This window comes from Neomonachus schauinslandi, chromosome 9 (genome assembly GCF_002201575.2).
Source record: "Neomonachus schauinslandi chromosome 9, ASM220157v2, whole genome shotgun sequence".
Taxonomy (NCBI): domain Eukaryota; kingdom Metazoa; phylum Chordata; class Mammalia; order Carnivora; family Phocidae; genus Neomonachus; species Neomonachus schauinslandi.
The window spans coordinates 85,637,059-85,653,267 of record NC_058411.1 but is presented as its reverse complement, the minus strand read 5'-3'; the positions used below and the strand labels follow the sequence as shown (position 1 = coordinate 85,653,267).

Genomic DNA, 16,209 nt, shown 5'->3' with positions numbered 1-16,209 from the left:
GACTCCTCGCTGAGCGCGGAGCCCAACACAGGGCTCGATCTCATGCCCCTGAGATCACGACCTGAGCCAAAACCAAGAGTCGGAGACTTAGCCAACTACGCCACCCAGGTGCCCCTCGGCTATGGATTTTGGAGCCCCTTCATTGAAACTCCTTTGTTCTAGACCAGAGCTTCTCCAACTTTAGCTGTATATAATAACGTGAAGAGGTTCTGTGTTAAAACACAGAATCCTGGGCCTCCCTCACCTCAAAGATTCAGACTGAGTCGGCCTGGGGCACGGCCCCAGGTGATGCCGTTGCTGCGGGTGGAACCCACTGCCTGGGGAGTAGGGGGGGGGCTCGCACCTGCAGCCCTCACCCCGAGGCGAGGAATGCTCCCCGCTTACAACTGGAGGGAAGTAGAGCAATGAAGAAACGATGCAGGCATGTAATATCACAGTGAAAACGTTTCTAAATATTAACCTACCCCACAGGCCTCCTCCTGAGATGAATCCCCCTTTGCAAAGCAAGGTTCTGAGAAGTTAGGAAACTTGCCCCAGTCACCAAGCTCTTGACCGGCGGAGCCTGGAGTCAGGTACTGACCTGTCCGCTTGCTCCTGGCTCACTGTGTCAGCTGGGAAGCTGCATTAACATACTATTTGATTGTCCCCCGGAAGAACTGCTATCATCTGTCCTGATAAGGGTGGTCAGCTGTGTCATCTCTGCAGAGAAATGAAGATGTTCTCAAGTGCACAAACATCTACCCACACGCCTGATAAAGCCACTGCTTCTCAGGTTAGGGTGCCAGACCAGGGCAGCCTGGCTGGGAGAGGCGCTCCCACCCCTGAGTCTTCCAGGCCAGGCCTGACCTGCTCTCCCGATAGCCACCGATGGCTCAGCACCGGGCAGAATCCCCCACTAGTTACGGAATGTTACAGGGAGCAGAGAGCTTCAACAGCATGCTTGAAGTGTAGCGCCCGGACCAGCATCATCAGCCTCACCTGGGAACATGTTAGACACCCAGGTACTTGGGCCCCACCCTGATATACCAAAGCAGAAATTTGGGGTTTGGGGCCCAGCAATCCACATTTTAACATGCCTCCCCAGGAGAGCCTGACGTACAGCTGAGAACCACTGTTCTACTAGAGAATTAGGCAGGGTGCTGTGGAGGACTTCTCTGGTGACATAGCGGGTTCTGGGCTCCCTGGGCAAGCTCTCACAGATACCAGTGGCAGAGCGGCTGGTGAAGCGTATGCTAACCCAGCTGTGAAGTCAACTAACTTCTCTTGCTTCACCTGGTTACAGCCTTGCCCTGGAGAGAATTTACTGCCAGCATAGTCTTGTTGCTGTGGTAACTCTGTACCCAGCGGGGGGCCCTTCCTCTCTGGGGGGTAATATTTGTGTCGCTTAGACACTAGGTAAACTCAGTGTCCGGACTCTGCTCCCAGGTCTCTGCACGTAGGGAAGCCTATTTGTTGTCACTGCAGGGACTGAATTAACTAGAAGCCCTGGTCCAAGTGATCTTGTTAGCATGTTTCTTACAATCTTCAGCAATGTCCAGTTTCCTGTTTTCAGAAAAAAAAAGCAAATCAAATGTAATATATAGGGTAGGGGATTACTTCAGATGGTGGGAAAAAAATATGCCAACCTGTCTTATTTCTTGGGGCAAGATTGCAAGTAAATGTGGAGCAGATTCTTTTTTTTTTTTTTTGAAGGGGGCAATAATTTGCATATCATAAAATTCACCCTTTTTAGGTGTACAGTTTGGTGGGGCGTTTTAAAAGATTTATTTATTTATTTTATATATCTAGAGAGAGAGACGGAGCAAACAGGTGGAGGGGCAGAGGGAGAAAGAGAGAGAGAATCTCGAGCAGACTCCCTGCTGAACACGGAGCCCGATCCATAACCCTGAGATCAGGACCTGAGCCAAAATCAAGACACAGATGCTTTACCAACTGAGCCACCCAGGTGCCCCAGTTCGGTGGTTTTTAATTTAAAAAGTGCCACAAGAGGGTGGACCAGGGGGCGGTAACAAGATGGCGGCAGAGACAGTGGAGCTCCATCAGCTGAAGCTTGCTGAACTAAAACAGGAAGGTCTTGGTCGTGGTTTGGAGACCAAGGGAATAAAACAAGATCTCATCAACGGGCTCCAGGCATATCTTGAAGAGCATGCTGAAGAGGAAGCAAATGAAGATGTACTGGAGATAAAAGCACGTTGATGTGGCAGCAGAGAAGAAAGTGGTAAAAATTATTTCTGAGATACCACAGGCGGAGAAAATGCAGAAGAGAGCTGAATGATTCAATGTATCTGTGAGCTTGGAGAGTAAGAAAGCTGCAAGATTTGGGATTTCTTCAGTTCCATTCAAAGGCCTGTCATCTGACGCCAAGACCATGGTTAACCTGGATAAACTACAGAAAAGAGCTCAAAGATTTGGATGGAATAATCTCCAGAAAGTCTAAAGATAATGAGAAGCTGAAAAAGAGGAGGGAGTGATTTGGGATTGTCAGAAGCTCAGCTGGAACGGGAACCACAGAGGATACACAGGCAAAGGACAGAGCGCTGTGGGATTGCCTGATGGAAAGCTCTTCCTGCTTTCTGTTCTCCAGTGGTTTCCAACTCTCTGACTAGTCTTGGTCATATATATACCTAAATGCACAGTCACGTGCCTAGGTCCTGCGTTGCAATGAGAGAGCATGGACCCTGGTACATCCAGAAACTTCAGCAGCAATTTGACTCATTGCTGTTCCAACAACTTTAAGGTGGTTGTTCTTGTGTTGTTGTTTTTTACTTATTATTTTGCTTGTTAATAAAAAAAAAAGAAAATAAAGTAACAAATAATATGTACATATAAATAAATAAATAAATAAAGTGCCACAAGAGTACTTTCTGGGGTGATAGAAATGTTCAATAGCTTGTTTTGCATGATGCCTTCATGGATGTATATAATTATCAAAACTCTTCTAACTGAACCATTAAGACCTATTCATTTTATTATATCTAAACTATACCTTAATTTAAAAAATAATTCTAAAAGTAAATGTTGCTGGGACACCTGAGTGGCTCAGTCGGTTAAGCATCTGCCTTTGGCTCAGGTCATGATTCTGGGGTCCTGGGATCGAGCCCCACATCGGACTCCCTGCTCAGTGGGAAGCCTGCTTCTCCCTCTCCCTCTGCCTGCCGCTCCCCCTGCTTGTGTGCTCTCTCTCTCTCCCTGACAAATAAATCTTTTTTTTTTTTAAAGTAAATGGTGCCACTTCAAAAAAATCTGAAACTCTTAAAATCTGAGAAATGTTCAGTGGTTGACTCAATGAACTTGTCTCCAAATAAGAAGCAAACAACAGGTCACATTTGCCTGTGGTACAAATCCATTTCTCATTTATGTTGATAAGGAAAATTCAGATAAGCAACGCTATTATAAGTCAGGCTAACTTGCCTGAGGCAATGAAGCCTTAACAGACACCAAGGAATAATATCAACTTCACGATTACACACAACTATGTAAAGGAAAAATCACATACATTTACTTGATGTAAATACAAAAAAGTGGACTTTAATTTTTTAAATAGTATGCCCACTCTCCAAATAAGTAGTACTTTATTATATATGTATTATAAGTCATGCCAAGGGAATGAGAAAGTTGGTTTTAGCATGTCTGCAAGAGTTTTAAATTGGGGGTTTTCCTTAATTTTATTCTAATTTTTATTTTAAAGCTAAGTAGTATGCACACGGGCAAATGATGGAATAAAACACCACCAAAACCAAACACAAAAGCTTTAGTTTCTAGAGAAAAATGGCATAATTACCTGAGGCAACTTTCTAAGCATGGGGAAAAAACATTTTAAGGGCCGATGACCAGAAAAACTAATTTGATTTCTGTAGCTCTCTTGGGCACATGCACTCAGCTTCACCTGCCTTCTTCTTTTTTTTTTTTTTAAAGATTTTATTTATTTATTTGACAGAGAGAGACACAGTGAGAGCGGGAACACAAGCAGGGGGAGTGGGAGAGGGAGAAGCAGGCTTCCCGCTGAGCAGGGAGCCCGATGCGGGGCCCGATCCCAGGACCCTGGGATCATGACCTGAGCTGAAAGCAGATGCTTAATGACTGAGCCACCCAGGTGCCCCTTCACCTGCCTTCTTGTTCAAACCACATTTCATCACTTTTGAGTGTGAAAATATATGTAAGTACTTGTGTGAATAGAGTGATTACTAAAATACACACATTTGTCTCTAAGGATGTGTCTTTATATTATGTAAATATAAATATTTTTGTTCGTATGAGTTTTCTGGATGTGAGGTCATCCATGTGGGCATATATGTAGGGGTTTTATCTCTAGCTACGTATTTATGTAGGAGAGAGCCAAGGTGAGATGTATTTATCTATGGGTGTGTTCATGCTCTCACAATAGTTTATAATTGGGGCGTTGTGCACCCAAGGTGGACCAGTCACTAGAGGTAGGGATGTGTGAATTTCAAACAGGCAATGTTCCCACTCACGGGAGAATATAATTTTATTTTTTATTTATTTTTTTAAAAACATTTTTATTTATTTATTTATTTGATAGAGAGAGAGAGCACACAAGCAGGGGGAGCAGCAGAGGGAGAGGGAGGAGCTGACTTCCCGCCAAGCAGGGAGCCCAATGCGGGGCTCAATCCCAGGACCCTGGGATCATGACCTGAGCCAAAGGCACACGCATAACGACTGAGCCACCCAGGTGCCACGAGAATATAATTTTAAATATATTAAGACCCTTCTACTTTACAGAAATAAGAATTAAAAAAAAAAAAAAGGGAGCACTTTTTGAGCACTAGTGCTGTCCGTGTGAAACACCAGGCTGGTACTTTACTGTCCCACGTAATTTTCACAACTAACCTAAGCAGGTACAAATTAACCCAGCTCTATAGTTGAGGAATCTGAGGCTTGTCCAAAGCAACAGAAGGAAGTGGCAGAGCAGTCTGATTTCAGAGCCTGTCACTTCACTCTCTACCAGAAAGTCTCAACTGTGAGACAATCTTCCCAAGGGGGGAAGAAATGATGAACGAGTTATTTCATTAGCCCTCACACCAGTTTTCAGTCATATGGAATGTGATTTTAACTTTATTCAGAAAGCTTTCTGCACATCTTATTTTCACGTAAGAGAGAATTATAGATGTTTGCTTAAGGCTGAAGGCCATAAAGTTGAAAGGACTCTGGGCTTTAGTTGAATTGCAAACTGGAAAAATCTGACCCGGAAGAGCGCTCCTTCCTCTCTGGGCTCCAGGACGCATCTCCGGGTCTCCCGCCCTAACCGTTTCTCTCAGTCCCCATCAGGGACCAGATCCTCCCCCTCTGCCCTCTGTAGGCCGCCTCATCCACGCCCGTGGTCTCACCGCCCCCTGAGCTCTCTCCAGCTCACGCCCCCTTGCAGTTCTCCAGAAGTAATCTACCTAGATAGCTCACAGGACTTTCAAACGCACCAATTCCAAAGTCTAAGTCATTTTCTTCCTTATCTACCCCTCCCTGGAACATTCCACTTTTTTCCTCCTATATTCTCCACCTTTGCACCACCACCCACCCACTTACCCAGGTGAGAAACCGGGGCGTCATTTTGGACATCCTCCATCTACCTTCAATAAGCCTTGAGGTCTTCTCATCACCGATTCTCAAAAGCATCCTCCTTTTTTCTATTCCCTCTGCCCTTGCCTTGGTTCGTTACGACCCCTCACTACCTGTCCCCTGGACCACGCCCCGCGGCAGCTGGTCTCTGGCCGCCAACCAAAAAGCCCTGTTGGTGTGCGTTTTCTACCCTGTTTGCTGCGGCCAACACTGCGGTCGGTAAACTGTGTTCCCTCCCGCCACAACATAAAACCCTTTTCTGGTCCCTTTGTGCCTTCAGGCTAACAGCGTAAGAGGCCCTGCACATTCCGTCTACCCCACTCTACACTCCGATGTTAAATTTCAGGTATTAAACAACTTCGAGTTTCCAGAAGATATGCTATTTTAGCCCTCTATGCCCTGCTAAATATGCACTTTTACTTCTTTGAACTGCTGATTTCCAAGGACTGGTTTTTCGAGAATCCACCTCCTTTGGGAAGCTTTCTTTTGTACCTTGTGCTTATTTCTTTCCTGGCCTTATTGTCACTCTATTGCTCTGCTTGTTCAGAGGTGTGTCTGCCTTTCCTACGTCAGATTCTTGAAGCCGACACAACGCCTACCACACAGTGAATGCTCAATAATGGTACAATTTAAATATTTAAACTATATGAAATTATTATTATATCTCAAATGTAAAAAATTCAAAGGCCACATCCAAGAGAATCTTATCCAGATCACATTCTGTTGGGATAGCCGTTCTACACAAGCTCCCTTGGAGTCGTGTTTATGACCACGTATTTGTCAAGTACTCAGTACTACAACCTAGCAACCAAATGCAACAAGGGAATCTTGGATTAGGTTCTGGACATAAAAATACAGCTATAAAGGTAATTACAATCAGAGAAAATGGAAATGGATTGTATGTTAGGTGATATTGTTGAATTAATGTCAATCTTTTTAGTAATAATGGTATTACAGTCAGCTAGAATGTCCTTTCCCTAGGCATAAAAAACTTTATGAGGTCTGTACTTATTTTTTAGGAGTTCATTTTATTTTTATTTATTTTTGAGAGAGAGAGAGCATGCACACACGATGGGGGAGGCAGAAGGAGAGAGAGAGAGAGAATCTCAAGCAGGCTCCATGCAGAGCATGGAGCCCGACATGGGACTCGATCTCATGACCTGAGCCGAAATCAAGAGTTGGATGCTTAATCGACTGAGCCACCCAGGCGCCTCTCAAATAATTCATTTTAAAGGAGCATAATAATATACAGAGAGATACAGCAAATGTGGCGAAATGTTCGATAAAAAGTATGAGTATTCTTTGTACTAATTTGCCAACTTCTCTGCATATCTGAAAATTTTCAAAATAAAACATTTGGGGCAAATGCTAAGAACACAACCAAAAATAAAATCAATAAATCTTTTGAAATTTAAGTATTAATATTGCTCTTGGGGTTTCTCCCGCCCAAATGTGCTGCCTGGTACCTTCCATTGCCATGCTCACCCCTTAAAGCCACTGCATTTCAACCCAGTCTGTGTTTTAGCTGCAAGGCACAGTTACCCCTCACAAAACTCTCCACAGTTCGCTCTCCTAGCTGGCCTTCACAAGCCTGTTCATTTTTATTCGCCTAAATGGCACCATATTGCACTTTAAAAACCTAAGCAAATAAAACTGTGCTTCCTAACTGGTACACGTAATACCTTGAGATCAACCACTGGAGCTTTTGATCTGGGAAAACTTGAGGTGATAAGAATCACCGAGGTTGAAGAAGTAGTCTTGCTTTAATCCTCTCAGAGGATTAAAGTCTCTAGTAAGAGCTAGTTATTTTTTATTGCCAAGAAGGGCATAGGGCATAGAGCCCCATGAGCTCTCTCCAGCTCACGTTAAAATTAAAAATTCTCTTAAATTTCTATTATATTCAGACAGAAGTTTTTAAAAGGCATTTATCATCTTTATCTAAAAGAGTTGTGGCGCCTGGGTGGCTCAGTTGGTTAAGCGACTGCCTTCGGCTCAGGTCACGATCTCGGGGTCCTGGGATCGAGCCCCCATCGGGCTCCCTGCTCAGCGGGAAGTTTGCTTCTCCCTCTCCCACTCCCCCTGCTTGTGTTCCCTCTCTCGCTGTCCCTCTCTCTGTCAAAAAAAAAAAAAAAATCTTAAGAGTTGATGAACTTAGGTATAAACCTAAGAGAACTGAAAATACATGGCTCCACAAAAACTTGGACATGGCGATTCACAGCAATATTACTCATGTAACAGCCAAAAAGTGGAAACAGTCCAAATGTCCATCAACTGGATGGGTAAACAAAATGTGGTATATCCGTACAGTGGAAAATTAGTCATAAAAAGGAACAAAATATGCATACGTGGCACAACATGGATGAATCTTGAAAACATTACACTAATCAAAGGAGCTAGACACAAAGGTTATGTAATGTATGATTTCATTTATATGAAATGTCCAGAATGGGCAAATCCATAAAGACTAAGTTTGTCAGAGTTTGCCTGGAGCTGAGAGCAGGGGGGGTCGAGAATGGGGGAATGACCCCAGTGGGTACAGGGTTCTCTTTGAGGGAATGAAAATATTCTGGAGTCAGATGGTGGAGATGGTTGTAAAACTACTAAAAACCACTAAAGTGTGTATTTTACATCGATGAATACTGTGGTATGTGAATTATATCTTAATTAAAAAAAAAAAGTAATGGAAAGCAATTCCTACTTGGTCCCATTTTTAAGAACAGTCAAGGGGGAGCCCAAGGGCATGCTGGGTTTGGTTGCATCTTCAGTCTTCAAGTCACCATTGGCCAGAGTGAAGTGGCCCCATCCTACAGAGTGCGGGCAAAGCTCTCCATTCCCCCCTCCCCAGCCCTCGAGGGAGCACCTCTGTTAGCCTTGGCACCTGCAGGGCCCATTTCAGCATGCCCCACATTCCTACTCACCACCGTAATCCCAGCGCTTCCTTCCAAGACCAACTGCCACGCAAGTCTCAGCCCCTAGAGCTTCTTCATTTTCCTGATTGTGCTCACCATTTTTTATTCATCTCCCTCCATTTGGTTTTATTCATTGCTTTATCTCATCAGCCCAAGAACGGTGCACAGCTAACACCAGGGACTCAATAAATTTCTGGTGAATGAGTACACTTGCAAGAAGAGTTTACACAGAAATTTGTACCGTGTATTATTTTAAAAATGAAGCTCCATGCTTCAAAATGTGTTTTTCTCCCATAAAAGGACTTTCTCCTCCATTTAAATATGTATCTTTAAGAAATCTCGCACACGTAGTATTTTATTATAGACAATTTAGTTTACAAATCTTTATACGCTTTAAGGAAAACAATCCGGCATCATAAACATAAAAATTTCAATATGCGAAATTAAATTTACAACGAGAAAATAAGCATGAACTTATTTTTGCACTATGTGGTTATTGCTACACTACCTTTATAATTCCTATCCAGAGTCCGAAAATGTAGTCAAGCCCTAAAAATGTAGCAGAAGCATTTCCGCACACTGGTATCCATAATCTAGTTTGTGCAGCAATGTTTCCACTAGATTCATAGAGTATTCTTTGGAAGAAAGAAGCAAGGGCTGGTCATTTGGTGGCCCTTTGGACTTTCTGCAACTCTTCAATGGGCTTCCACTGTTGGTTGATTGTTAGAAGCTTAAAAAAAAACAAGAAGAAGAAGGAGGAAAACACAAATGTTTTTTAGGATCTGTCCTTCATCCTCATGTACCCTTTTGGGATTTGTCCACACTCCCCTTTGGAAAGAACATCACCATAATATTTGTAGTCAAAGAACCATCTCTCCCCATCTCTAAAAACATGCACAAAACAGTAATATGGGCTCTAAAGAGCCTTTGGGTTCCTGAGTGTTAATAGGATCCGAAAGAAAGGTCATATATATTTGCCCACTTTCACGTAACAGGTTCTAGATTTCTAAGTTTCCCACGGTTTTATGTGAAGTATAAATTCAAACAGTGTGTCTGCCCCCAGTGAGTGGATGTATAATGCTCTAGCATAAGGGCTTGGCACATAGTAGGCGCTTAACCAAACTTCCTCATTGTAATTACTCAACAAAGGTACAAATGATCTAAGTTATGCAATAAGGGAAAAGGGGCAGAGCTGTGGACAGTCCTTGACTTCCAAAAAACTCAAATTCAGAGATTCTCATTTATCCTCACAAGTTTTCTATTGCCCCAGGATCTAAGAGATGTAGGTAGGCTGTTTTCTTTTTCTTTTTTTTTTTTTGCTATTTAAAAAAAATTTTTTTTAATTGAATTCCAGTATCATTAACATACAAAGTTACATTAGTTTCAGGCATACAACAATTCCATACATTACTCGGTGCTCATGATTCAGCAACTCTATACATTACTGAGTACTTACAACAAGTTCACTCCTTAATCCCCATCACCTATTTCCCTCATCCCCCACCCAGTTCCCTCTGGTAACCACCAATTTGTTCTCTATAGTTAAGAGTCTGTTTCTTGGTTTGCCTCTTTTTTTTCCTTTGCTCATTTGTTTTGTTTCTTAAATTCCACATGAGTGAAATCATATGGTATTTGTCTTGCTCTGACTTATTTTGCTTAGAGATGCAGGTAGTTTTAAAGATTCTAAATGTCCTTCATTAGGTCCAACTCTGCTATTTGAAAGTTTTGTTAAAAAAAAAAATTCCTGACAGACCTAAGTAGTGTTAGTTCCAACGGACTAAATGTTTCTTACTTCCAAAATATTTAAAATGTTAAAAAATCTTTTCTATAGTCTTCAAAGAATGAGTGACTATTTGCTGATTTTGCTTAAAGAAAAGGCCACTCCTGTTTCCCAGAGCTCCTGTTATTTATCCGAACAGACCTCATATTAACTTTAGATAAATAATAGATACAAGGAGATAATATATTACAGTAATGATGAAAGTTAATATTTGAGTAGGTACTCTGGGCCAGCCACTATGCTAAAGGGTTCTATGTATTTTACATTCTTTAATCCTCCTCACTCTGAGGTACAGCCCTATTACTGAGCCCATTTTAGAGATTCTGAGAGCCTCAGAAAGGCCAGGTTGTCCCAAATCACCTGTGAATAATGGAACAAGGATTTGAACTAGACCTCCAGAACTCCATAGCACTCCCTTTACCACTACACTAAATGGCACTCTAAATGTGAAAGGTATTAAATCCATTTTGCTGACTAGGGCGCTTAAGTTCAGGCTAAATGTAAACCACTTTTTTTTTTTTTAATATTTATTTTAGAGGGAATACGAGCTGGGGAAGGGGCAGAGGGAGAGAAATTCAAGCAGACTCTGTGCTGAGCACAGAGCCCAGCATGGGGGCTTGATCTCATGACCTTGAGATCATGACCTGAGCGAAATAAAAAGTTGGACACTTAACCACTGAGCCACCCAGGCACCCCGTAAATCACTTCTAATGTAGTAATACCTTTCTAGGTACATTAGGATCCACAGTTTCCCAAGGTTCTGGATTTCTTTTCCGATCAATGCTAGAAATAAAAGAAAGCTGATTAAACACTAAAGTAAGTGAATTTAAACCTACTCTGACACTGGGTCTATAAACATGCTGGGACATCACGGGACAGACCCAGACTGATAAACAGACATTCATCTATTAGTTCACTGACCCTGATGGAAGGTTAGGTAAGGGAACCTCAGGATTTGGCTCAAACATTGAGGACCAATTAACTCCTCTGCTGGGTAGAAGCTCTGTATTCCCTTTGTTGGTCTGGATGGCAGAATGCTCCCATGAACTGAATGGAAATCGGGGTGGAAGTGACAGGATAAGAGCAAGCAAAATATATTCTTGCTCTGGTTTCTAGGACAGGCAGAGGGCTGGGCTTGAACCCTGTAGGTGGTGAACTGCACCGAGCGAGTCCCCTCTGCCAGAGCCTGGCTTTACCCCCCTCCTTTCCAGCCCTGCCCTGGATGAAGATCAGGTTCAAGTTTTTCTCTTCCTCATATTCCAGGACACATGGTATTTTATCTTCTTACCCAGAGCTGAGGTTAAGTTCACTGTAGACAACTGAATCTATAAACTCTACCGCATTAGGAAAGATCTTCCTAATAAATTGAAATTTTAAATTTTCATTAAAACAATGATTTAAGTTTGATGACAAATATCCCAAAAGATCATTTAAAAACTTTAAATTTCAAAACCTAAGTTAAAAAAATTAAACTTTGCTGCAGAAGTGGAAGAAGGCCAATGGATGAAAGGATATTTAGATACAAGGAACAAACTCATTTTATTAATATCATAATTTAACAGTCTCCTGGTATCAGGAAGCTTTCTAGTCCCAACTCCAAGTTCACAATTTGACATTCTTACCCTGGGGCTGAAACTAGGAAACTGATACCATGCAGTTCATTACTGAGGTTAACCTAACACTGCTAAAAACATTTTTACAAACGATGCCTACTTACATCACATCACTTTTTTGAAGGGAATATACAGCAAAGGACGAAGCTCCACCCGCTGCTGCGGTCATCATCAGCACCAAAGGAATAAGCTAACAAAGAACAGGTTGAGGGTAAATATTCCGATGTTTCCAGGTGAAACATATGAAATATAACAGAATAGCTACATATCATTTTATATTTTCTTCAAAATATGCACCACCTTTTCATCTTTAAAAAGTAGTTATTTTAAGTCAAGAATTTCAATGGTCTTAAAAACTTACTTCCTTCTTTTTCCTCAGGAGTTGGAAAATGTTCATGATGACTTCACTGTAGAATGCCAAATCTAGAATTAAAAAAAAAAATCCAAGATACTGATCAAAACTTCAGTCACTAGGACCCAACGTGGTGAGGACCAACCGGCCAACGTACTCCCCAAGGCAGCCTCGGGCGGCTCACCTGGGAGGCGGGGCCGGGCAACACGCGCGGACGATGCAAACGCTCAGAACCGAATTGGGGCCCGGCGTCCGCACTTATATACCGACACAAACGATGGGCCGGGCCAAGGCACTCTGGTCACGCGGACCGGGCTGGGGGCGTGAGGGGCCTGACTCGCTTTCCCCGCTCAGAGCTGGGCTCCCGGGCGCCCCCTGCAGGACGTCCTGCCCGCGGACGCGACGCAGCCGAACGCGGGCACTGGCGCCCCCTGCCGTCGGGCGTGGGCCTTACCTGCCCCCCGGCGAAAGCTGAGGCTGGCAGTTGGCGCTCGAGACCAGGCCCGGCGCCTGCAAGGGGGTCGCCGCTGAGAACAAACGGAGCTCCGACGGCCAAAGCCTGGGTGAAAACCGAGCCGTCTAAAAGGCGGTCCGGAAAAGGAGCTGCAGAGCCAGGGGCAGGGAGACGGTGGGGCTTCCAGGTGCAGGCAGGTAAATTAAAATCAATCCAATCACATTAAAAGCTCCAAAAAATGTGATGCAGCGCACATATGGAGATAATTAAAATTAAATTGTAAAATTCATTTCAGAAGAACTCCATGGTGTCCTGATTTGTTCCACTAAAAGATTTTAATTTCCATTCTCCTCCTTCCCCCATTTCTTTAAATGGAAAAAATCAGGAGGTGAGGGAGAAGAAACAGAATCAGCTTTGGAAAGGTTTCCATCTCGGAGACCACACAGTCTTTGCCTTCGTCTTGAGGTCTCCTTTTAACTCGCCCCTCACAGAGCATGCAGGAGGCTGCAAAAGCACGGAAATAATGCTAACTCTTCCATTAAACCAGGGCCATGTGTCAGACTCTGTGCCAGAACCTTCCCGGCGTTTTTGCAAGGTGAGTATGTTATTTAGGCTCAGAGATGTTCAAGTCACGTAGCGCGCAAGTGGCGGAGATGTAATTAGAACCCAGGTCTGTCTGGCCCCAACACCGCCGTTCTTTCTGCACCACGCTCTTAGCTACTGCAATTAAGCCAAGAGCACTAGCTCGGTATTTTAAAATAGTTATTTAAAAACAATTATTTTAAAACTGAAGTTCAAGCTATGAGTTAAGGTTAAAACGGAAACACGTGGGATGAGGCTCAGTGCGGCTCATTCCGTTGAGCGTCTGCCTTCGGCTCAGGTCATGATCCCAGAGTCCTGGGATCAAGTCCTGCATTGGGCTCCCTGCTTAGCAGGGAGCCTGCTTCTTCGTCTACCTGAAGCTTCCCCTGCTTGTTCTCTCTGTCTCTCTGACAAATAAATAGATAAAAAATCTTAAAAACAAAACCAAAAAAGGGAAACATCTTCATGTCCTCTGGAAAGGACCAGTCCCAGATCTGTTTCAACCCCGTTTTAGTTCTAGGCATGGGCTTTGCAGGGAAACAGAGCTGAGTTCCGAGCCTACCCTGCCACACTTTATCAGCTGAATGACTTCGAGGAAACTACTTAACCTTATGAGTCTCAGTTTATAAATCTGTAAGATGGGGACAAACCTAGCATAGGAGGGGTTTGGAAAAAATGTTAGAATGTATGTAAAGTGAGTGGCATTCTGCCTTGCTTGTAGTAGGCATTCAATAAATAGTAATTATTATTTGCAAAGATTTGTTTTATGTAAGGCAGATCATAAATGTAGCTTCACACCCACTTATTCTGATAAGCAATCTTTACTGTGTAACCTCAGAGCCGTAACTGGAGACATTTTCTGGTTGGTTAGGTTCATTAATCAGTACATCAAAGAAAACTCAACATTAATTCTTTGTGGTTTGTATTGTATAGAATCAAAGGAGCCTTTTAATGCTCCTTCTGCAGGATTTCTAAAACTACTTTTGTCAGAAGTTTCTTTAAAAGGCCTCATTTTTTTAACAATCAAAGATAAGTGTTTCCAGGAAGGAAGGGAGGAAAAAGGAAGGGAGAGAGAAGGGGAAGGAGGAAGGAAGACATTTTATAGGACTCTATCATGTCGCCCAGATTAAAATGAGTGTGTAGCCCTTACCCACTGATGACTAAACTCAGAGCCCTGTTTTGCCAATGTCCTTTCTTTTCAAAATGCAGTACAGTTTTGTAGTAGTCTAGGCCTTAACCTGGAGACAGGGCACAGTAAATTTAAAAGATTAATAAGATAGGAGTCCCTTACTTCAAGATTCATACAATTTAGTGCCTGTAAATAACCCCAGGCATGATCTGGCACCAAAGACACGTGATTAATTCTGACTAAGGGAGTCTGAGAAAACTTACAAAAGATAAGGGTATTTATTTGGGGGCAATTAGGGAAACCAAATGCAGACCAGACATGAGAGAATATTAAAGAAGTGTTGTTCATTTTGTTAGGTGTGATAATGGTATTATATTTATGGAAAAAATACCCCCCCCTTTTAGAGATTGTATATGGGAATATTTAAGGGCAAATTTTTTTTTTAAGTTAGCTCTAGGCCCGATGTGGGACTTGAATTCACAACCCCGAGATCAACAGTTGCATGCTTTTCCAGCTGAGCCAACCAGGTGCCCCTTAAGGAAGAAATATGATGACTGAGATTTACTTTAAAATACTTCTGCTAAAAAACAACAAATAAAACAACAACAAAAAATAAAAACAGAAAAAACAACCTTCTGCTGAAAAACAAAAGAAGTAAATGAAGCAAAATATTAATGATTATTCAGTCTAGGTGATAAGTATGTGGGAATTTGTTACAGTACTCTATTTTATGCTTGAAAATGTTCAGAATAAAATGTTTTAAAAATTCACAAATTATGTGACCTTTAAGACCCATATAACCTTTAAGATCTGCTTATTTCTCCTTGCAGCAATGAAAATTAGACCCAGACAGCCACAATTTCCTTTCTTTAAGTTAATGCCCAAGTTTACTGACCTTGTGGGAGATGCAAGGTCAATATGTAGTTTGTTTTTTCCCAGGATTATTTGCAGGCACAGTTCCCACCCTTCAAACTCTGGCAACCTTTTTAAAGAACCCACTCAGGATACTCACCAGCATCACTCTCCTTGTCTGCTCCAAAGCCTATAATCCACTGGGGGAGCCTCCCCCATCCCACTCCAATTGCCAGTAAGTAACGCTAGAACCTTCTCTAGCTGCTGCCAGCCAGGCTTGCAGGGGCATCGAGCTATGGCTGTTTGGCTTCCACTCTAAGAATTTCATCTTAGATTTTAACAAGCCCAGCTCAAACTTTATAAGAAAAATATTCTTTAAAATACTATTTTTGGGGCAACCCTCTCAGATCCCGTCCGTCTTTGGGAGCTTTATACTATTACTCAATAAACTTTGCTTTGCTGCCCACCACTAAATAATAAAATAAAATAAAATAAAATACTATTTTTTGTTGAAATTCTTTCTGCCCAGCCTTCAGTGACTACCTAGTTACCAGGTTTAGCAAAAACTGGATTTGTTAAATTTTGGAATGTCTGGGGGTGCACTATATTGCTTATGGCTGCTAATGTGGCCCAGAAAGGAGTTTGCGCACAGTGAATAGGGAAAGCTGTTCGCACTTCTCAGGTGCTTAGCAGCTGAAGTGTTCTTTTGTCACTGATTAAGAACACCGGTTTCACAAGTTGCCCAGAGCATCTCTAAATCCCATTAAAACTGAGCCAAAGACATCCTTGATCTGACTACATTATTTATTGTTTTTCAATGAGAGGAGACACATGGTTTTTGTTCTCGGAGGGCTTCCAAAGTTTTGTTGAGAAGTTATCATTACATCATTGAATACTATATCAAAAACTGATGATGTACTATACAGTGGCTAACTGAACATGATAAAAAAAAAAAGAAGTTATCATT

At 42.5% G+C, this 16,209-nt stretch overlaps 1 protein-coding gene and 1 pseudogene across 1 annotated transcript; one reads left to right on the top strand and one right to left on the bottom strand.

The window, feature by feature from the left end:
* Nucleotides 1-2,013: 2,013 nt before the first annotated feature.
* Nucleotides 2,014-2,606, top strand: LOC110585579 (annotated as a pseudogene).
* A 6,211-nt stretch (nt 2,607-8,817) lies between these two features.
* On the bottom strand, nt 8,818-12,441 carry C9H15orf48 (chromosome 9 C15orf48 homolog). The gene is made up of 5 exons (XM_021695551.1): nt 12,410-12,441; nt 12,235-12,296; nt 11,978-12,063; nt 10,983-11,043; nt 8,818-9,210 (listed from the first exon to the last, which is right to left on the bottom strand). The coding sequence occupies exons 2-5, from the start codon at nt 12,268-12,270 to the stop codon at nt 9,142-9,144; spliced, it is 252 nt and encodes an 83-aa protein (XP_021551226.1). The 5' UTR covers nt 12,271-12,296; nt 12,410-12,441; the 3' UTR covers nt 8,818-9,141.
* Nucleotides 12,442-16,209: the final 3,768 nt, after the last annotated feature.